This window comes from Myxocyprinus asiaticus, chromosome 34 (genome assembly GCF_019703515.2).
Source record: "Myxocyprinus asiaticus isolate MX2 ecotype Aquarium Trade chromosome 34, UBuf_Myxa_2, whole genome shotgun sequence".
Taxonomy (NCBI): domain Eukaryota; kingdom Metazoa; phylum Chordata; class Actinopteri; order Cypriniformes; family Catostomidae; genus Myxocyprinus; species Myxocyprinus asiaticus.
Window position 1 is genome coordinate 10070193 of NC_059377.1, and position 24111 is coordinate 10094303.

Below are 24111 nucleotides of genomic sequence, written 5' to 3' on the forward strand. Positions count from 1 at the left end.
TTTCACCTTTCATAAATCTATGTGTGACTGAGATTTGAGAGCTTACCAAAAAACACTGGAAAGGAATTTCTTTAGGCCCCTTGGGCACCCCAGTCAGCTTCAGAAGTCGGTACTTAATCATGTCATCAACACTGGGCTTTTTAGTCACCTTGTGAAGTCTTCACTCTTTGCTCTTCTTTAAAGTCCAGATTCTCCTCTAATGATCAGACCTGCTTTGATTACCTGTTATCACTGCCCTAAGGTGTTTCCCTGGTTCAGTTTCCTGAGGAATGTTGGTGTACCCCACCTAATATCCCACCATAACAACTTGCTTTTGGGCTTGTGCATGTTAAGTTGTGAATAGGGCTGGACGATATGGCTACAAAAATTATATTTAGATATTTTTCAGCTTATTGACGATATTCTATATTAGTGTTGTCACGGTACCAAAATTTCAGTAGTCTGTACCGACACCAGTGAAATTTCATGGTTCTCAATACCAATTTCAGTACCACAGCATAAATATGCTAATATGACAATGTGCTACTGAACACACCAGTTTAGCCTATTTTAAGTTACATTTCAGTGTAAATAATAAATTAAAAGAAATGCATGTTTCCTTCAAGTGTTTCACAATCAAGGATGCATTGCTTAAGTGTTTTTAAGTAGCGCCCTGAAATCTGTTTTATTCTTTACCAAATCATGCTTTCCTTTTTGTTGTTGTTATTATTATTATTATTATTATTATTATTATTTTCCAGAATTCAAAATGGTGTCTAATCAAATCATTCTTAAAACTTTTAACAAGTGAAAATAGAACTTTCCAACATGTCATTGCTTTTTTTTGCCAAATATTTATTCAACAGCGCTCTTGCTTGTGATATATTGCTTTATTATTATTTATTATTATCATTACAGTGAATATTACATTTTACTATACAGTTGTAATGTATTTCTGTCACTCTAGCTTATATTTTGAAACGTGCTTTTATTATAACGTGTATTTTTTGCCGGAAACTTCATTTTCCGTTTAAACAGTTTGCGACGCAGACATTTAAATCATGTCTGAAATCTCATCTCTTTACATTGACCTTTGAGTCTGACAAATTAAATGTAGGACACAGTTTTGGACTGTTTGTATTTTAGACTTTTAGAAAATTGGTGTTTGTGTATATGGTAATTTTTAAATGTTATGTTTTACATTTTATTACTGTGAAGCACTTTGGTCAACTCTGTTGTTTTAAATGCTTTATAAATAAAGTTGAGTTGAGATTAAAGTGCAAATGCTGTAATTTAATTATACACCAGTGTTTCTGCAGCACCGTTAGTACCGAGCACCGACTCGATCTGGTGCCAGCGCGCAGTATGACTGACACACGACTGCTTTAAAATGCTCATTTTGAGCGCGTGCTCTGTTACTGCTTACACTGAACTCGCATCTACTCGGCGGGCTATGGAAGTGATGAGGTAAATTAGGCCTTAATATGTTGTTGTGGAGGCAGTCAGATGCAAATGTCTACCACAGTGTGACATCACAATGTGGAGGAAGAAGAGAACATGTCATTTTGGGAGCTTGATTTCAACAAATGCTCTTTTTGCAGTTAGGAGGAAGTTTTGAGTTCTGAAACTTTACAGTACAATGACCTCTTGTATGTCAAAAGATCAAGGAAGATTTGATTCTTCATGTCTTGGACCCCTTTTGCAATTTACTTATCACATATTACCATATTGCTATTTTGATATTATTTTGTTAGTTATGCAGCCCTGAAGGATTGTGAAATTAGTCTACTGATGCGCTCTTTATGAAACTTTATGGCCAAATAAAAAGCACATTTAGATAATCATTCACGATATTGCTTAATTTTGTCTTGTCAACAAAATCATCACAATTTTATCGTAAAAATTTGATGTATCACCCAGCCCTAGTCGTGATTGTTATTGCCAGAGTCTTTGCATCAAGTATGGCAAGGATTCCTGATGCGATATGGTCTTGTACCTGTAGATATTACACCCATAATTTCAGTGAGTTATTTATTTTCAGTAGTTCTCTTCAAGGCCTCGTTAAAGCCTGAGCTGTCAGCTACACCGATGAAATATGTTTTTGAGTTAGATGTCAAAGAATGAGATGCACATAATTTGTCCTTAAATAATTTGGTTATGACTTATAGAAAGGCTGCTTGTTTCCAGAAATAGACAACAACTTAAAGGAATAGTTCACCCAAAAATGAAATTTTGTCATCATTTATTTACCGTCCGAGCTTTTCTTTTCTATAAAATGAAAGCATATTGTGACCATGGCCTGTCAAGCTCCAAAAAGGGCATAAAAAGCAGCATAAAGTAGCCTGTATTAGTGGTCAGCTGATACAAGTTTATTTTAATGTCCGATGCCCATACCAATATCTAGAGAGCAGGAAGACCATTATAAATGCAGATATAAATAATACAATTAAACATTAGCAAATAAGTGCACAACATTTCTTAAGTGACAGGTATGATGATTTTATACAATAATTACTCCTTTTCGCTTAAACTTGGAACAAACGAAACCTTAATCAGATTTTTACTATCCATTGACAAATTTGTTGGTCGATTTTGGGACTGACACAAGGGATTGGTAACACTTCTGTTAATCGGCCAAGTGAACATTATTATCGGCCGATTCTGATAATCGCAGAATGGCCAAATATCGGTCAATATATTGGTCTGTCACTAGTATGACTTTTCTATTCCCAGCTATATTCTATATTCCAAGTCTTCGGGAATTGTACTGTAACTTTGTGTAAGGAACATACCAAAATGTAAGTTATTAATGTGCCTTAATATGTTGATTTGCTGTCATTTTATGGAAAAGAGTAGCTTAGAGATTCTTCAAAATATCTTATGTTCAACCAATTTTATGTTTCAGAGAAAAGTCATACAGGTTTAGAATGACATGAGGGTGAGTAAATAATAACAAAATTTTCTATTTTAGGTGAACTATTCCTTTACCTATATGAAATAAATATTGTCATAGATCTCTATTTATGTTTATTTGGGATTAAACCAAAGCTGTGGAAAGTTTCCGTAATATGAAGTAGAATATTTCGGTTATGGGTGAGAGGCCATGCCATCACCTACATCTCCTTTTCTTGGTTTTAAAACAACACATACAGAAATGAAAATTGTCAAATGACCTTACAGTAATGAAGAAGAGGAACTCTCTTAGTTAAATGAGCCATTGTTTTGTCTTGAAACTCTTCTTGACCCCATGAAGTTTTCAGTTTAAATCTGGCATTGTTAATGAAGACATACTCCGTTTGCCTTGTGTATTTTTCTGCACCTTGTATTTTAATGCTGTATAGTATGACACACATGTGACTCTGTTTGTTTAGGGCAATGCAAAGAAAAGTACAGCAAGGCTCCGAGGTCTATGCTGGTTGTAATATAAAGTTTGTTGTGTTTGTACAGAGCTTGTGTGACTTCCTGCACTAGATGTGTCACCTGTCCACACAAACATTTGACAAACGATTGTTTATCATTTATCAAGAAGCTGAAGAGATCATCGCTGCATATCAACAGTGGCTCATCTTGAATTGACTAATTCTCAGTGTGCATACTTTTTATATCCACTTAACATGACTTCACCTAAAGGCCAGGGCAACACCTTGAATTCTTCATCATGTTCCTCAAACCATTCACGAACAATGTGTGCAGTGTGGCAGGGCACATTTTCCTGCTGAAAGAGGCCACTGCCATCAGGGAATACCATTGCCCTGAAGGGGTGTACCTGGTCTGCAACGATGTTTAGGTAGGTGGCATGTGTCAAATTGACATCCACATGAATGGCCAGACCCAGGGTTTCATAACAATTTGGTTACCTAGTATAAAGTTCCATCTTAACCACAAGTGGTTAGCCGAGACAGTTCGGCATTTACACCTGCTAGTAACATGCGTCTCTTATGCATCGACTATGACAACTTATGTTTGAATTTGAAGAGGATTGTCTCTCTGATTTCATGATTGCAACGGCAGTGTTTCTTTCCGGAATTTAATTTTAGCATTTTAATATACCGGTAAACACAGATGTGATGATTCAAGCAGTAATTTGAGTGGACTACTTGTATTAACTAAACTTCAGTTGCTTCATATTATCTGTGTCACTGCATGGTTGATATCAGGCATACTGAAGATGTTCTGTAAAGTCTGTAAGAAATTTTCCAAGATGCAGACGGTTATTTTTTTTTAAGCCGCACCTAACTCGCATTTTTATAACCCTTGTTTTAGTGCAGTGGGTGATTGGCAGGTGAGTCCCTCACTGTTTTCCAGGACACATTAGGATGGATTACTGTTTACAAATGCAGTGTGGTCACATGCGTTTTCTAACACTTCCAGATGTGGTTGAAGTGGATGAATTTTCAAAAAATTTTGCACCCCGTTTACTCCTGCCATACCGCCAGCCACAGGTAAAGTGGGACTGCATCATGGAAATGAGGAAAAAAAATACAGTCCTAATTTGTAACCAGAAAAACATGTATTGGCTTCCCCGTATTTGACCGTGGCATGGATATTTTTGGACTGGTTTGATCCTCCACTGGCTCAAAAAAACAACTCTGTGGTTAAACCTATTAAAGAGACTTGTCGGGGAATGGACAGTGGCAAAGATTTTGCACCTTTGGCTTTGATCTGTAAGCAATGCTTCCAGGTGCCTGTCAGTCCAAATTAGAAGAGGCTACATGATGCCATGATTGACTAGCAATAGCAAGTAGCAAGTCATGATTTTGCTGAGCTGTGACAAACTAAAGTGTATATTGGCTATTCAGAAAAAGACAAACCCTTTGATATATCCCATCCTAACTTATTTTTTCAGTGGAAAATGCATCAAAACAGGAATGAAAATTGCATTCGCAAAACTATTCCATGGGGTATTCAAGATCTCCGAGATCTTCTAAACTGAAGAACACTGCTGTATGATCACAAAAGAGGTGGAATAGAAACCCTGTCTGATGTTGTCATACTAGATGACTTGCGTACATCTCTAGAATCTTCACACTTCTCAGTAAATTGTGAAGTACTCATCTGACCTGTTCTCACCATGATTACTATCTGTAGGTTAATAGTGGCTGGAACTAGAGACCTGCACTCCCACGGGACACCCATCGGTAGCCGGCGCAACAGAGTGCGGCATGGGACAAGTTTTGATTGCTGTGTGCGGTTGCAGGCAGGAAGACACTGATGTGTGCGCGGGAAGCGGGAGAAAGAAATTACTCGCAGGACTCCCGCAAAACCTACAAATCTAAAAATAAAATAAGTTACTCATTTTATTTTATGCTTTTAAGGTACAGAATGTTATTCCTGATTTTCGTCTATTGAGTAAGAGCAAAAATAAATAATAATAATAATAGTAATAATATATATATTTACAGGTGCAGGGTTGGTGGTGACTAATTCATACAAATTCTTTCTCGTGCTCTATGTGGTGGAAACTTAAGTATCTGTGGAAAAATGTCTGAGCATGAAGATGGATCCCTTAGTGCCACATGTGGTAACTCTTTATTAAAGAAAGGAGCATACAAAACTTTGAAACCAACCAAAGACAAATTGGATTTTTGCCAACGTTTCTCGGTTGTTTGCGACAGCGAGGGAAAGCACCTTCCTTTTTCCTGTTGTGACAAATGCAACAAGGTGATAATATACAGTGGGCAGAAGTCTGGCAATTCAGGTCTTAAGCATCATGTGTGTTCAGTTTTTAAAGGCCAAACTTCCCTTGCATTCATGGCAAATCAATCAAGAGTGTCAAGTGCACTAAAAGATGAAACGACAAATGCATTGACTTTGATTGTGCAGACCTACGACCTTATGGCACTGTCTCTGGCAAGGGTTTCATTAAACTAACACAGCACCTCATAGACACGGCAACCAAGATAGGCAAATCTGATGTAAGGGAGATGTTGCCCCATCCAACAACAGGGTCACAACATCTGGGTGAAAGGGCACAAAAATGTAGAAGGACTGTTGTCAATGACATGATGGAGACAATAGTGAAATACGGGTGTGCTGTGACAACTGATATCTGGACTGAAAACTATCAGAAGACCTCTTTCCTATTCGCCACCAGACATTACATTGATTCAAACTACAACGTGGTGTCAAGGGTGCTCTTTGCAACCCTGTTCAAAGCAGGCACTTCAAAGACTGGCGAAAACATCCAAGCTGTCTTATTTTAAAACCTCAGAGTCTTTGGAATTGATTGTTTACAGGCAAAGAAACTCGTCGTCTTCACTGATAGAGGTGTGAACATGGTGGCAGCCCTGCATGGCTTCACAAGATTTAACTGTAGTGCCCACATTCTCAACGTGATTCTTTCACATGCATGCTCAACTGCTGTGATGGATAAAGCACCTGAAGTTTGCCAGCTTCTGAGAGATGTGAAAAAACTAGTCACCGACTTCAAAAAAATTCGTAAATATTAAATATTTACATATTCAGTAAGCCTTTTCTACTTAAGCCCATTGCTGTTTGTTATTTAAGGTTTGAGTAAAACTGTGACCAACAGGCAAATTAAGCAAGCTAAATACATTTATTTATTTCTTGAGTCACTATAGACCTAAATGGTTTACTGTTCTAAAGCTGTCTTTAAAAGATACATTTTATAGCTTGGTTGGAAATCAAAAAATCTAAAATTGTTAGGCACTATGCCTAAATATGGATGCTGTAAAAGTTTTTTTACAAAACATATTTTTCCCTTTACATGTCAGAATAAACAAATAAAAAGAGTATTGATGAAACACGTTTTCTTGTTCCGTTTGTTTTACAGGTGGGAATTGAAAATAGATGCATATGATGACACGAGCGGAACAAAAATCCACATAGACCTCTACCTGCGGGCTTTTGCGGGTTGGGAGCGGGACAAAACGTTAAAGTTGCGGGTGGGAGCGGGACAAACAATGGCATATTTTTTGCGGGAGAGCGGGTCTGAAAAATCCATCCCGCGCAGACCTCTAGCTGGAACTACCTTTGTGCTTCATCAGGTGTGAATGCCTCATTTGCAGTGATACAAATCTGCTGTCTTATGACGGGAAGTCAAGAATTACTCAGTTGAAATCCCATTCAGCACAGTCAGGTGGTACTATCTATTATATTTTCTAGCACTTAGTTTAGTTTCAATCATGCATCCAGCTGGAAACTGCACAGTTTTTTTTTTTGTTGTTTTTTTTTTTTTCGCTTTTTATAGTTTAATAGTTTTGTCAGCAAAGATAAAGTACAGTATGTAAATTGGGCCCAAAAATGGTTACTGCATAACCCAATTAAATCAAAACAATGTATTAAATCCATTCTTTTAAATCCATACATTTAAAAAAAAATGTTTTTTGTAATTGTTACTTTTGTAGAGAGATTCATATAGGCACATTTTATATTTGTTCACAGAAATGAATGGATTTCAGACTTTAGAATAAAATATTTTAATATCATGAGAAAATAATTCATGAATTCAACTGTGTCCAAACTACTGGCTGGTAGTGTATTCTGTTTTGTGCTTCAATTAATCATTAACATAGGATAGTTCAGCTGAGAATTGATTTTTTGGTCTGGGATCAAGTGTATTATACGGTTTCTTATTGACCTGCTGAAGCTGCAACATGAATCATGCTTCCAACATGAGCAAGTCTGACTAAATGAAACCACTAGTATTAACCAACCAATCATTGACTTTTGAGGAACTAATGGTGTATTGGGCAATTGTTATATGACTGTTCCGGTTTATGCCAGTGGGTGGATATACTAATGCATTGAGAGACTCTGACAAATGCGTGCTAATCCCACTGCCTGAATTATGAATGAATAATTTGGGTTTATATGTGGGGAGATTTCTGGGTCAAGAAGGTTGCAGAACGACATTGTAATTCACAAGAAATAAGATTGGCCAGTTTGTTTTGTTGTGTAGGTGTGTAGTTATTTAAAAAAGAAAAAGTTTCCCTCAAGCTAATGGACCAAAGCAGTGGTTAAACCTTAAGTTTTCTCTCTCATGTCTCTTTACGTTATGCAGACATGTCATTACTATTGCAACGGGCATAGATATAGCGGATAAATTAACAAATTTGATTTCATCATTTGCAAAATGATTTAAAAAGTTGGAATTATGTGTGAATCAATCCATAGAGACTTGGTGGTGGGCTGTTTTGACTTGGGCCAGTAATCAACCAACTAGGAACCAGCCAGAATACCATAGAAACAGTGTGCAAAAAAAAACAAACAAAAAAAACACACAAATACTTTAACCCACAAAAAATAAGTAATCAGTTACTCTAAATTTAAAATGTCAGTTATAAATATCAAGTATGAGACATACCTGAAATTATATTTTGTTTTATTCACAAACGTTACCAAGAACGGTTTCAAAATAAACTATCTTCAACAAATTTTGCTTTTCTTTTGGGGGAAAAAAGAAATTAACAATATGCATTAATAATAATAATTTAAAAAAAAAAGATTAAAAAACAAACGTTTGCACTCACCCGGAGCTTACATAGAAACCAATACTGATGGCATTAGCTAATGCACATATATAAACTCAGTCTACATAGGCAATCACTTTGTATCATTACACATGTTATTATTCAAGTGGTGAAAGTTGGCTTTTTATCAAATGTGCTCTGCCCATATTCAGATTTATCGCACATACACATAATGATCTGATAAGCTTCTGAGTTTCTTGTACCGTTTCGCAGTTTACTCGCCCATTGGTTTGCATGAGTCCAACAAGAACTGAATACCAATAGAGTAGAATTCAATAAAAGTTCAAATATTTCAAGTATTGCAGCACTTGGCTTTGCTTGAAGGCACACAAAGACCATCAAGTCTTCACTCTAATCCAACACATCTGATGACACACATCCACAGCGTCTCCCAGTGAACTAAATTCAGCTTTGTCCATGACAGGCAAATGCACAAAGAAAAATAAACTAGGGATTCTTTTAGTCGTGTTTTTAATAGTCGACTAGCTGGTGCAGAACGAGAACTTGATTAGTCAATTACTGATGAACATTCCTAGTTTGCAAAATGTGTAGTGCACAGTGTATAGTGCATCATTTGAGACAGCTTTAGAACACCTAATCAACCACATAGCAACACTCTGGCAACCACCCTAAACACCCAAGTATTGTTATTTACTGAAAACATAAAATTCATGTGATTCTCTTCCCAACAGATGGAACACTGTTCAGTTTTTTCCTTTCTTCCATATTAGTCTGTAGAAGATGAATGCATGATAGTCAAGAGAGCACTCCACATCAATAAGTGGTGAGTAAATCTTGGTTTGCCCAAGGCAAAGGATATGAGTCAAAATGTTTTTTGTTCTTGGCTCATAGAAATTTCCATCATAAAGCCATTAGATTAGCAGCAATATCACAGATAATTGCACTACGGCAATCATGTGCTTATTGATGTCATCCTTTAACCGCTTCTTAAACTTATGCAAAATACTGAAAGAGGAAGAGGCTACTGTGTCTTTAGAGGAAGTAATGACTTAAGTGCTGTCGCCTTCCTCTAGAGTCTAACACGCTTTACATTATTCCTGTTTAGATGAGATGACGGCTGACTACTTTGACTGTTGGAAGTTGTGTCGCTGTGGACTACTCGGAACTGAAAGGCCAGGAACAGAATCCAACACTGAATGATAGATCTGTCTCTGGATTTAGCTGTTCTGCTCAGCGGCCTCCTGATTTTCCAACAGGATGGCGCATTCGGGGTCACTCTGTGCCTGTTTGTCCTTTCTGATTGTCCTCAGCACATGCCATGTCATCCCCCGCATCTCTTTTCCCATGGGTAAGTTTATAGAAGTCTTTGTTTTATAAATTGGAAGATTTTTAAACTGATGTTATAGCAATTAAAAAATAAATAAATAAAATAAAATGTATGTGCCGTAGATATTGGAATAAAATAACCTTTTTGAGTTCCTAAGCACCTCTTGTACAACTGTGGTGCCAAATGCTGCTGCTCAGTTAGCTAGAAAGCAAGAGGCCTTGCTAAAATTTGTATATTTATATGTACAAGGGCTGCAACAATGTAAATAGGAAGAAAACAGTGGTTTTTTCCCTCTTTGTGTCACTGTTTTTTAGTGTAGCTCTTTGTTTGTTTGTAGCTAAAATGCAAAAGGTCTGAATTTGGTTCTTTTTTTAAAGGACTCAAATGTAAACTTTAAAGAGTAGCCAAAGTCTTTGGCAGCAGAACATGGGAAAACATGAAAACATTTTTATCAAAAGGAAACACTTGCTAGTTTTTATATCACTAGATACTATCGCAATCACTTACTAGTTTTTATATTTATATTTTCATATCGCTGTTCAAATCACAATCACAATATTTTTCAGAATAATTGCAATATGACTTCTATCATGCATCCCTAATATTTACGTATTTGTTACACTGATGAGCCAAAATATTATGACCACTCGCAGGTGAAGCGAATTACATTGATCATCTCCTAACAAGGCCACATGTCAAGGTCTGGGTAGATTATATGTTGAATGCAGGAGAAATGGGCAGGAGTAAAGACCTGAGTGACTTTGACAAGGGCCAAATTGTTATGGCCAGATGACTGGGTCAGAGCATCTCTGAAAAGGCAGTGTTTGTGGGTTGCTCCCGGTCAGCAGTGGTGAGTACCTACCGACAGTGGTCCGAGGAGGAACAAACCAGCGACAGGGTGTTAGGCGCCCAAATCTCATCAATGTGTGATCAAGTCTGGTCTGAACCAACAGAAGGTCTGCTGTGGCACAAGTCACAGAAAATGTTAATGATGGTTATGGGTGGAATGCTTCACAACACACAGTGCATCGTACCCTGCTGCATATGGAACTGCGTAGCCGCAGACCGGTCTGAGTGCCCATGATGAGCCGTTGAAAGCACCTGCAATGGCATGCAAGCATTGGAACTGGACCTTTGAGCAGTGGAAGAAGGTCGCCTGGTCCGAAGTGTCCCATTTTTTTTTGACATCATGTGGACGGCCGTGTACATGTACGCCGTTTACCTTGGGAAGTAATGGCACCAGAAGGCCGGTGGAGGGAGTGTGATGCTCTGCTCTGCTCTGCTTCTGCTGGGAAACCCTGGGTCCGGCCATTCATGTGGATGTCAATTTGACATATGCCACCTACCTAAACATCGTTGCAGCCCAGGTACACCCCTTCATGCCAATGGTATTCCCTGATGGAAGTGGCCTCTTTCAGCAGTATTATGCGCCCTGCCACACTGCACGTATTGAATGGTTTGAGGAACATGATGAAGAGTTCAAGGTGTTGCCCTGGCCTCCAAATTCCCCAGATCTCAATCCAACTGAGCATCTGTGGGATGTGCTGGACCAACAAGTCCGATCCACGGCAGCTCCACCTCGCAACTTACAGGTTTTGAAGGATCTGCTGTTAATGTCTTGATGCCCGATACAACAGGACACCTATAGGGTTCTTGTAGAGTCTATGTCTCAGCGGATCGGTGCTGTTTTGACGGCACGTGGAGGACCAACAGCATATTAGGCAGGTGATCATAAAGTTTTGGCTCATCGGTGTATGTCCCTAACACTTTAGAACAAAAGTGAAAGTAAAGTCGGTAATTTAAAATGATTTTGGGTTTGTTACATTTTGTGCTGCCTGAACAGAAATACACTGCAGATGAGCAATGCAAGAAAAATGTAACATTAAGTTTTTCTTGTGTTGCTCATTTGATTAAACCAAGGCATGGATGCGATGTAAGATAAGTGATTTATTGTGCTGTGTAGATAGCTTCATTTATAGCGGGAGCATTCGCGAGATTGCAGAACTATGTGCAGAGCATCAGTGAGCATTAGGGATGTTCCAATCAGGATTTTTACAGCCGATACCGATCATTTCACCTTTTATCAGGACCTCTGTCATAACTGGCTATATGCAAGCTTTCTGCACATTGGCACTATTAATTGAATTTTTTTCTTCCCAGTAATATCACTTTGCTTTGTTTTTGTTGACCCAGAATAGGTTAAAAAGTTTAAAAGGCTTATTAAAAAAGCTTTTTTAAAGACTTTATAACAAGTATAGGCTAAAAAATATTCTCTTTATTAAGATAGATAGCCCTATAAAAGAAAATGAAGCTTAGTGACAAACTGATGACCCATAAGTGCAATTAAACAATGTGACATTTTTGATTCATTGATTCATTATTTCATATAGTTATTATTATTCCTTATTTTTATTTCTATTTTATTTTTGCATTATATTCAGTACATTATATAATAGTATCTTAATATTGTATAAAGAATTATTATATTTATAAAAGAGATTTGTATTTGATGACTTACAGAAATCATTTCACTTTGTGATTTTTTTTTTTGTTTTTGTTTTTTGGAAGATTTTTCGAACTGTGGTATGAGGGAAACAAAATAGACTATACATTCGCATTTCTGAGAACTGAAGCGTTCATTTGATAAATGACTTTTCCATTTAAGTGCTGTGTGAACGACTTATTTTCATATAAATATTTCTACCCCGTTACCTCTAGGGGGCGCTTTATTTTGATATTAAGTAAGTAACATAAATGCAGAAGTGATGGTTATCTCTGAAGAGTTCAGATTCTAAGCTTTCAAATGATACCTCATATGCCTGACTTATGTATATGGAGACTTTAACGTTTTAAGTGTACATTTTTTTCACAAATTAGTGCCCCCCTTTGGACCTCCCGGCATGTCCAATAGAGATAAAGTGGTTAAGTATAGCATGGTAAGTTTAACCTATCATTGAGTTTTATTTTTTAGAAATTTGAAGTTGTAAATGCCTTCATGTTTTGAAGGACATAGCCGCATATGTTTTGGCTGTGCACTGCAGTAACTAGTTCTGGTAAGCTGATATTTTGAACCAAAAATCGAAACAAAAAGCAGTTGAAGGATAACGTGTTGTTAATTTAGTTATTTATCTGACTCCAATAAAATAACCTGACTCTATTTAACATTTTCAAATCAATGATAAAGGAGATATTGGAAAAACCTTTAAGCAATTAAAGTTATTTATTCACCAATGCAAACTCAACAATAAAACAACAGAATATTAGGATGGACGGAGTGACTATGCACCACATTGTGCACCACGAGCTGAGTAACAAGCAACTCCCTGAGCAAACTTTTAAGCCTGTAAAGTGGAAAGCTAAAACACAAAACAATTGAAAGTATATAGCAATACTTTACATGCAGAGATACAACATTAACTTTTACAGTGCATCTGGAAAGTATTCACAGCGCTTCACTTTTTCCACATTTTGTTATGTTACAGCCTTATTCCAAAATAGATTAAATTCATTATTTTCCTCAAAATTCTACAAACAATACCCCATAATGACAACATGAAAGAAGTTTGTTTGAAATCTTTGCAAATTTATTAAAAATAAAAAATGAAAAAAAAATCACATGTACATAAGTATTCACAGCCTTTGCCATGACACTCAAAATTGAGCTCAGGTGCATCCTGTTTCCACTGATCATCCTTGAGATGTTTCTACAACTTGATTGGAGTCCACCTGTGGTAAATTCAGTTGATTGGACATGATTTGGAAAGGCACACACCTGTCTATATAAGGTCCCACAGTTAACAGTGCATGTCAGAGCACAAACCAAGCCATGAAGTCCAAGGAATTGTCTGTAGACCTCTGAGACAGGATTGTATCGAGGCACAGATCTGGGGAAGGGTACAGAAAAATTTCTGCAGCATTGAAGGTCCCAATGAGCACAGTGGCCTCCATCATCCATAAATGGAAGAAGTTTGGAACCACCAGGACTCTTCCTAGAGCTGGCCGCCCAGGGGAGAAGGGCCTTAGTCAGGGAGGTGACCAAGAACCCGATGGTCACTCTGACAGAGCTCCAGCGTTTCTCTGTGGAGAGAGGAGAACCTTCCAGAAGAACAACCATCTCTGCAGCACTCCACCAATCAGGCCTGTATGGTAGAGTGGCCAGACAGAAGCCACTTCTCAGTAAAAGGCACCTGAAGGACTCTCAGACCATGAGAAACAAAGATTGAACTCTTTGGCCTGAATGGCAAGCGTCATGTCTGGAGGAAACCAGGCACCGCTCATCACCTGGCCAATACCATCCCTACAGTGAAGCATGGTGGTGGCAGCATCATGCTGTGGGGATGTTTTTCAGCGGCAGGAACTGGGAGACTAGTCAGGATCGAGGGAAAGATGAATGCAGCAATGTACAGAGACATCCTTGATGAAAACCTGCTCCAGAGCGCTCTGGACCTCAGACTGGGGCGAAGGTTCATCTTTCAACAGGACAACGACCCTAAGCACTTAGCCAAGATATAACAAAGGAGTGGCTCCGGGACAACTCTGTGAATGTCCTTGAGTGGCCCGGCCAGAGCCCAGACTTGAACCCGATTGAACATCTCTGGAGAGATCTGAAAATGGCTGTGCACCGACGCTCCCCATCCAACCTGATAGAGCTTGAGAGGTCCTGCAAAGAAGAATGGGAGAAACTGCCCAAAAATAGATGTGCCAAGCTTGTAGCATCGTACTCAAAAAGACTTGAGGCTGTAAATGGTGCCAAAGGTGCTTCAACAAAGTATTGAGCAAAGGCTGTGAATACTTATGTACATGTGATTTTGTTTTTTTGGGGTTTTTTTTAATAAATTTGCAAAGATTTCAAACAAACTTCTTTAACATTGTCATTATGGGGTATTGTTTGTAGAATTTTGAGGAAAATAATGAATTTAATCCATTTTGGAATAAGGCTGTAACATAACAAAATGTGGAAAAAGTGAAGCGCTGTGAATACTTTCCAGATGCACTGTAAATGCCAAAAGGCCTAGAAAAATTATCTTGGAACAAACATGCTCTAGTTTTTCACTAACAACAGAAGATAACAAGCATAGAGCTTAAGAGAGATCATAACAAATACGTTTTGATGTAAATCATATTTATTGCTGTGTTAGAAATCATTGACTGGAAGTGGAATGACAGACTCCATTGTTTTTCTTTTTGTCATCAAATTGCAGCAGTCCTTTTAAGAGGAAGCGTATATCCTTCACCTCAATGGGTGATTTGATGCATGGCAACTTTTTCTAAAACTTCTAGATTAGGTTTCATTTCTCCTGTGGCCACTCCTTTCAGTCACTAACTTCAAAAGCAAGGTTCATCTGTCAGGTTGTCAACATCTAAGAACTTGCAGTGGTCTTTATTTCCAGATATTGTCAATGATTTTGCACTTAACTAATTTTATCCTGTAACATTCATCAGGGATTTGCCATCCATATAAGCAGGGTAAGCGGTGCTTAACTAACTGAAGAGTGAAAAGAAAAATGACAATATGAAATATGATATAATGACTTCAATTCAAAGCATTGTTTACTGCCCTTTCATTCAACATTATACGTTCATTCAAACTGAATGACGCCTGCTATACTACAAATGGCCAAGGTAAGCATGCTTACCAAAATGAGTTAGCCAATCAGAATCTCCTTCCTTCAGTCATGCTATCTGATAGGCTAGGTTTTTGTTTTGTGTCAACATGTTCAAGTTCACGTAACTAATGTGTTAAGCGCTAAAATGGATATCGTGTAAGCATCGATGACCTACGTGGATTTGGCAAAGTTATTTTCAATAAAAAATCGAGAAAGAGAGGCTATCGAAACTTAAACAAGAAGGCGACTTTTACAACAATGTGACGGAGATATTCATCCGCAAGGAGAGACACATGGATTTTGTGTTCCAGTAAAGGTAAGTTAATATGTTTATTAAAAGTCTGTGTTATTGATACTAGGTCATTGTTTCTGGTTAGTCTGAGGCTATGGAGTGGTGATCTGGCAATCATATCCTTTTTGTGTTTTGCTCTGTCTGTTTTATAGTTCTATTGTTAGGGCGCAGTGTCTGTTTAAAAAAAAAATAATATTAAGGGATGTCTGCCATGTTTACGTTACATTTTGCCTTGTGCATTAAGGTTAAGATTGTTGTCTTTGGTGGTCAGATTAGTTAATTGCTGCTGTCCATTCCAGTGTTTCTGAACTGTGGGAGGAGTGACGGTGAACCTAGTAACTTGCAGTCTTTATTTCTTTTTGTTTTATATCAAAACAAGCTCTTCTGCCACTATGCTTCATTGATTTTGGCAGATTGATTTAGGGGTCATAAAATTAGGGTCACAGACAAGGAAGTAAAAATGGCCTACTTTGGAGATACTAAGTAAGCAAGCAAATGAATCCGCTGATGTAGGTGAAAACAGTTGTCTATTTTTAATGAATAGAGTCCCTTGTTCTCTGAACCACAGTTATTTGATAAGAGGCCTGTCCACAAGTTTTTAAAGCAGGGCTAAATGAGGCTGACCTGGCATGATTTTTCTGTGAGAGTCATGAGAATTTGATGCAATGAGCTTCTCCTTAGCGGACTTGACCATCTGAACGCATCAAGAACAGAGAGACAAGACTACAGATGCTTACCTATGCAGATATGATGGTTTTGCTGATTCAGGATCATTCATTTAACCTGTGAATGTTTGCTGCACCTCCAAATGTAAATTATTGATCGTTTGTGAGGATTAAAGGGTTTCATTCAGGTTGTTGTAGTCCTTGTGTTCCTGCAGTACCAATTACAGCCAATTCCAGGATGAAACAGGCCACACTTAAGCAGGTGACTGAGGCTGATTTTGTGCTGACAGGCAATATGCAGTGACATGTGCAAACTTAATAATTGCTGCTGGGATTTTAGAGTTTTAAAGTTTCAAATGCTTTCAAATTACAGTGAACTCCATCTCTCCATCTCAAGAACAAGAAAAATGTGATTTCTCATGATAAAGACTCATTTAAACACCTCTAGCATCACTTATGAATTAGGAAGCAGCATAAGTACAGGTTGGTAGCAAAACAAACTTCTCTTACTCTGCCATTTTGTCACTTTTGATGGGGGAAATATATAATTGTTGTAAAACATACATTTTTCCATCCACTGCATGTACAGCATGCATGAACACTGTACTAAAGTACTCTAACTAATGAATCTTATGAACTTGTACTTTTGAATCTGCATCATGAAACACACAGTGACCCCATTGTTTTCCCATTCCCGAACGAATCTAATGAGCCAGTTCTTTTAAATGTACTGCTCGAAACATCCGCTTCTTCTGATGTAGTCCTATTCCAGAATGAATTACACTTAAAGCCCCAGTATACTTCATACGAAGTTGTGACAGGTGTCTGAATGTTCGCAAACATTATAATGGTGCTCAGCTGTTTCAAAGTTCTTTTTACCCCTTTGAGCGAAGAACGAAGAGGAACTTCTCAGGGAGTATATCGGGGCCTTTATGAGCCAGTTCTTTTTAGGCAGTCCTATTCCAGAATGAATTACACTTAAAGCCCCAATATACTTCATACGAAATCAAAGAACGATCAGGTGTGATGTTATTTCGAACACAATCTGGCCAAAAAGGTGTTTCTGCGTTCATTCTGTGGTTCGTGACATCTCGCCTGGGCGAACTTTTTGGAAAACTTCTAACCGGCTGCTAAACACTTTCTTACTGCCATTGGCCACTTCATCAGTAGGTGTGACCTGGAGCTCCACCTACCTTGAGGCTGACAGCTAATTCAGTTTATGTTGTTCAGTTAGTCAACATGAACACACTGGCATTCAGTTATTTTCGAGCTGGTGCAAATGTACATGCATCGGTACGATCGTTCGTGTAGAGACATTTTCCAAGAACGTCATGCCTTTTTTTTTTCTTTTTTTTTTATTAGTCTACAAAAGGATTAAAAACTACTTGAATACTCTTAAGTGCCCATTTACTCATTTGTTTTAAATGCTGCTTCACTCATGTGCCTTTTGCTGTGAAAACCATTCGCACATCTGTCCATAATAAGGTATGCCTATCATCATTCTTTTGTCTGTATTCTACCCATTATACACCCTTCTTTTCAGTAGTGTCAGTGTCATCATAAATTACAACAACAGAGTGTAATTGGCACATATTATGGCTGTGTTTAGCGCATTCGCGCATTAGCGTCATGAATTCAGAATGTAAACAAATTGGGCATTTTCTATTGCATAGACTGTATATTACTTTAACTCATCATCGAGTGGTTGTGACAGGTGTCTGAATGTTCGCAAACATTATAATGGTGCTCAGCTGTTTCGAAGTTCTTTTTACCCCTTTGAGCGAAGAACGAAGAGGAACTTCTCAGGAAGTATATCGGGGCCTTTATGAGCCAGTTCTTTTTAGGCTACGCCCACAATAATCCAGATAAATTTGAAAACGTTTTACAAAAGTTGCTCGTTCACACTGAAACATCTGAAATTGCTTAAATCCCTTTACTGCGCATGTGGAAAAAAACAACTAAATAAAATGTGTCAAGCGTGGCCCTACGTCATTTCCATGAAGGGTGTGAAGCGCAATTGTTCTCATGTTCCGCCGCCGGACAGAAATTCTGAGTAAACTTCCCATCACCTTTAAAGGAATGCAGTGTGAAGGTTGTACAAAGTAACATTTATCTTTAACAACGCTATCAAAGTGGATAGCAGGCACAACAACACGGCTACAACATAGGCCGCCATCTTGATTTGATCACATGACTGCATCACATGACAACAAATACGTTATCATTTACGAATATCTCCCGTTTTCCCTGTCCCTGTGAGTTGATTGACAGGCGATATCTTTATCTAATAGGTGACTGGCTCTTTTACCTATAATGCGGGTCTTCCTTTCTACATCAGTTAACCATTGGGTGCTAGAGCTTCTTGGTTGGGCGTTCCAATTTCTCCATTCATTTAAGTGGAAGTGGTCCATCTCTGCTAAATAGTCTGTGGTTATAAATAGATTTTTTTGATGGCTAATAATTCTAAAAGAACTTTGTGAATGACAGACGTTCCAATTCTGTGGAAATCTGTGGCACTTTCTGTAAGCTTCTGCAGGCGGAGTTTCCGTGTGGGCCTGCTTATCACTAATTTATGATTATACAGAAGTTTTCATATGAAGTATGATGCATTGTAAAAAATAGGAGGAGGAAAAGTGCTGACGCCTCGCTTGCTCAGAGGGGTGCTTGGAGAAGACAGCTGGTATGCCATGACTCAGGCTCGGGGATTAGCCTCCCTATGGAGTGGAATGTTTTCATCCCAGGGTCACTCGTTCTTTGCCAAAAAAGAACTGCGCTTGGGGCTGAACTGTGTTGATTTTGATAGGACTTCGATTAGCTTTCTTTGTGAAGTCAGAGAGCTTCCTTTAAGATTTTACTCTCCCAAACACTCAGCAAAGGCCCAGATAGTGGTTTGTTTCTGCAAGCATTGGCAGGAATTTTCTAGACTCTCTGTTTTGAATTGTTTTGTTGCGTAACGCCACCTCTGTCCTTTTCCCCCAGATTCCTGTACAGAAGAATGTGTATGAATTCTTAGTTGAATACACACACTTCTGACATCTCTCTCTCTCTCTCTCTCTCTCTCTTTTTCCCTGAGTATTTACCTTTATTTACCTTCCAGTCCCATGCTTACAAATGTATGGATTGGGATTGGGGTTAAATCAATACTATATAATGTCCAGATAATATTTAAGTTGTTATATTTAAAGATTCAATTTTATATTAGTTATGTTTTGTTGCTCAAAAGTTACTCAGTACTCCGTATTTATGGTAACATTCTACAGTCTGCAAGTATGATATACTTGTTGATTCACTAACTCCATTTAGTTTATCTTGTGATTTGACAATTCATTTTGGTACATTAGAAGTATTTTATTTTATGGTGTAAGACTTTCAAATACTGAATGCGAAAAGTAACACTTTCTCATGGTGAGCAGTTTTTGCAACTGTGGCTTAGTGTTCGTTGTTCAGATACTACACAAATTAAATTTGACATGAAATTTGACATGAAAGTTTCATATTCAAGACTAGAGCTGACCAAGTGTCGGAAACAGACAAAGAAACGGTCGCTAAACTCATGCAGCTCTTTTTGTAGATGTAGACTAGACTTCACCCACACATAGATGCATTTTCCCATGTGTAAGAGGGGCTTTTGTGGTAGCTCTTTTAGACCTGACAGTATTCATGTTGTCTTACCTAAACCACAGTTTCACTTTCTTAACATGTCATAGCCCATAGCAGTGATGTATTTGGTTGTCTGTACTATCCTCACCAACCATGATGAGTTTTTTTTATTTATTTATTTTATATGTGATCAGACAAAATGGCAACAAAATTGAGTTTTGCATGACTGTTTTGCGTAAAAACAGCATAATTATAATTTGCAGGATTACAATTTTGAATGAAACTGCATTATGTGGGCATGCTACTTCAGGTAGATTAGGATGAAAATAGTGTGTTGTATAATGGTGAAAGTTTGTAATACACCTCTTCTATGATGAACCCTTATCCTAAACTCACACAAGCTATTCCACCGTTCACACACAACCCATGCACAACATTACTGCTTGCATGAATGCCAGTCTAGCATGCTCATTTTCGAATGTAGATCATGGGCTTGGGATATCATAGACATCACCAGTGGTAACAATCGTGTTGACAGGCGGCATCTAACCCTCACAGCATATATATGGATATATGCATCGTTTAGTTGCTAGAACAGAACAATCAATCAACAATTCATGTAGCCACTTACGTTTGCTGATCCCATTGTTCTTATTGATCTGTGTTGACAAAGGGTTCTATTGTGGTTTAGTTATTGGCTTTACAGTAGAATTTTTGTATTTGTGCACACGTGTGTTTTTAATGGATTAGTGGCCTTGAATCAGTGGTTTCAGTCACAAAAACTCAATTTAAGAAGGATGTCTCTAAGTCTTTTCTACCTTCATCAACCTAAAAGAATAGTTCATCCACAAAGTTCACCCTCATGTTGTTCCAAAGCCCTATGACTTCTGTGGAACACAAAAGGAGATATTTTGAAGAACGTATTGGTCGTTTTTATTTTTCCACGCAATTACTAAGAATGGGGACTGGAGCTTTCAAACATCAAAAAGGACGCAAAAGCATCATGAAAGTAGTCCATATGTGATTTATACTGTATATATTTCTTCTGAAGCCATACGATAGCTTTGTGTGAGTGTCACTTGTCCTACTCGACCCGCCCTGAGCGGAATTCAAACCTGCAGTCCCCGGCATGGGAGTCAGATGCGCTAGCAAGAAGGCTATAAAAGCCATGGTCTCTAGCCTCGGTCACTAGTGCATCTCTTAAGGCCAGAGAGTGAGGTTTACACACTGCATAGCTTTCATGGAACTGCTGGTTACTGTTATATGAGGAAGAGACTGAAATGTTAGTCTTTATTCACTGGAAATTAAGGCTGTCAAATTAAATTGTGAAATTGGAATATTTGTAAAATTTAAGATAAAAATGCTCATTCAAATGCTAAATTCTTGCATCTAATTTTAGATGTGTGCCAAGCACTGACTATGACTTTTGGGCCGTTCTGACCGATCTCATTCTTGGGTCAACACAGACAGCAGCACAACGAATAAAACCGAATGTATGTGTCCTAGGATGTGTTTAAAAGGTTGAATTTTCTTTTAAATCGACACAGCATCTAATAAGATGCAGAACTCCTGCATGAACGCGAAACAATATAGACGCAGCGCAACGGTCAAAGATGTCTGTCTAGCGCATGCGTTTTGAGTATATGGGCCTTGGGTAGAGGTCTTTGGCTGTTGTCTTGCTCTCTTATCAGCGTTTCGCTGCATAAGCATTATGTATGTACACACAAATGTATTTAATGAAAAATACAGTGGTTCCACCAGTATTATGAAGCTCGAGTCCGTGGTAGTACTATGGCACCGGTATAGGCTACTGTGCCGCACTAAGTTAACATAGAACCGTCTATTGAAAAGTTTGCTTTCTCCTTTTACTTTTTTATGTGAGATTTGAGAGAATGAACTGGCTAAATATTTATAATTTTACATATTTTATGAACAGCCAAATATGGTTTTTTTTTTTTTTTTTCAATAAGCAATAGCTACAACATGCTGTTTAGTTTCCTTTATATTGATTAATTGCGCCCACTTGTAGACGTAGCAGACAAATTTTGATTTAAAAATCAGATGTCTTGCTGCTTTTTTCCCCTACCTAAACTAATGTTTTTAAAATTCAAATTTAATTTGAACTTTGTGAATATTTAAGGCAAAATTTAGAATTTAGTTTCTTAGCCCTGTTGACAGCTCTATTGGAAATCTCAGATTGGGTGAATGAGAGAAGTAACAATGTCTGATTTGTGAGCGAATCATCCTTTCTGCTTTTTTTTTTAATCAATCGGTTGATTTGGTTCACGAACGGGTCTGAATAATTGGTCCATGACTCATTCGGTTCTCAAGCAGTGTTGGGTAAGATACTACAAAAAAGCAATCCACTACAAATTATTCTCTAAAGTCGTGATAAGATTACTTAACTGATTACCTAATCAATTATTCACATTTCTAATTACATTTGTTACTTTCTAAAACACTTCCCAGAAGTTTGTTTTACCGCTCAACAAATTTAAAATATAGTCTATATTTCCTGCTTGTTTATCGCGCACAAGTCACGTTTCTCCCTTATGCCTCCTACACACTACACGACTTTCAAAGGCATCGGATTGTGGTAATGCTCGTATTACACAACTATCTGTCTTGTCATGGAAGTCGTAGGGTTTTCAAATTACACGAGGAATCGGCAACAGGGGTGAACACATTACGAAATATTTCACTATTGACGAATCCCCGACGACTCTGCCTGGACTCCAAATTACGTTTCACAACAGAGTACACGCGAGAAGTGATACGAGAATTACACAAGATCACGCGTGAGTAGGCGTTCTTATGCTTGTCCGGGCGGGGTTTTGAAGCTTGCGATACACTTTGTTTGTGCGCTGATTTACAGCGAAAAGTCAAAAAAGAAGAAAAGACCATGGAGGAGGGAATGGTTGGGGAGACGCGGGCAGCAAGGATTGTCTGTTCTGCAGAGAGACTTGGAGGTAAATAAGAAATGTTGCAATGAACACCGGTGACTGCCTGCTGGTGTTTTTTTTTGTTTTTTTTTTTTGTTTTGTTTTTTATTTAAATTATTGAAAAAAGTTACATGCATGCAAAGTTATACTAATACAAGCTCTGTCTAGTTTATTCTCATTGAAACTATATTATTGTGCTCACCATACCATAAGATGCATGATAGGACTGGGTTCAAAACTTCCCGTGCCCCGTTTCTTGCTCTCTCATTGGCTGTAGGTCAACGCTGCAGTTGTATTCAGTCAAAACACATTTCACATCGCAGACAGGTCCAGATATTTAACATGCTAGATATCTCGCTGACATCAGCGACGCGTCGGCGCTTCTCTCAGATAGTGTCTTTGATAATTCATACATTGTGTTCGTCGCTCACGGAACGATCTCTGATTTGCCTATGATTTCGGGCTTTTGTCGGCGATCTCCACAAAACTGTCGGCGAGTGAAAATCGGGCCTAAAATCGTGTAGTGTAAACTCGACATTACAGTGACTCATTAGTGACTCTTCTGCTGTCACAGAAATGTAAGCTGACATATTTATTAACATAATGCTTTAAAAGTATTCTACATACATAATTTAAAACAAATTAAAAATTAACCACAGTAAGGCAATTTACTTAAATTTGAAAGTCAGTAACTGTAATCTGATTAAAATATGCAGCTTTACATGATTGTTTCTATTGTAATTACAAGATTACAATAATACATTACACTACTTTTAAACAAAAAAGTAATTAGATTACAGTAATCAATTTCTTTGTAATCAGATTATGGCCAACACTCGAAAAAATGCATTTCCATCTGTTCCTCACACAGCTACCATATGGCTAAAGAAGACTTGAGATATAGTGTACAAGTCTGTTTTATGATACTTTCAAGGTGCTTTTGCCTTTTAAAAAGCTCAAGTTCTTACAAATAGTACATTCTTCAAAATGTCTCCCTTTTTGTTTCACAGAAGAAAGAAATCCATATGGTTTGCAATGACATAAGGGGGTGATTAAATGATGACAAAAATTTTCATTTCTGGGGGAACTATTCCTTTAAGCATTCACTTGATCTCTGAACAAATCTAGAATAAACTTGATCCTTCCAAAATATATCTGTTGTGGTTTTTGAGTGAAGACTGTGCTACAGAAACCTGTCATTGGCTGCTTAAGCAAGTGTTTGCTCTGAGCAAGCAACACCAACCACA

The 24111-nt window shown here is 37.9% G+C and overlaps 1 protein-coding gene across 2 annotated transcripts in view; it reads left to right on the top strand.

The window, feature by feature from the left end:
• The window catches only part of LOC127425003 (semaphorin-4A-like), a 54760-nt gene that overhangs the window by 6272 nt on the left and 24377 nt on the right, over window positions 1-24111 (top strand). The window contains exons 2-3 of one of the 2 annotated variants that reach the window (XM_051670567.1): window positions 9164-9255; window positions 9538-9780. In XM_051670567.1, coding sequence (XP_051526527.1) covers window positions 9690-9780 — 91 coding nt within the window. In that variant the 5' untranslated portion in view covers window positions 9164-9255; window positions 9538-9689. The remainder of the gene's footprint in view (window positions 1-9163; window positions 9256-9537; window positions 9781-24111) is intronic. The other variant, XM_051670568.1, reaches the window with a different exon arrangement.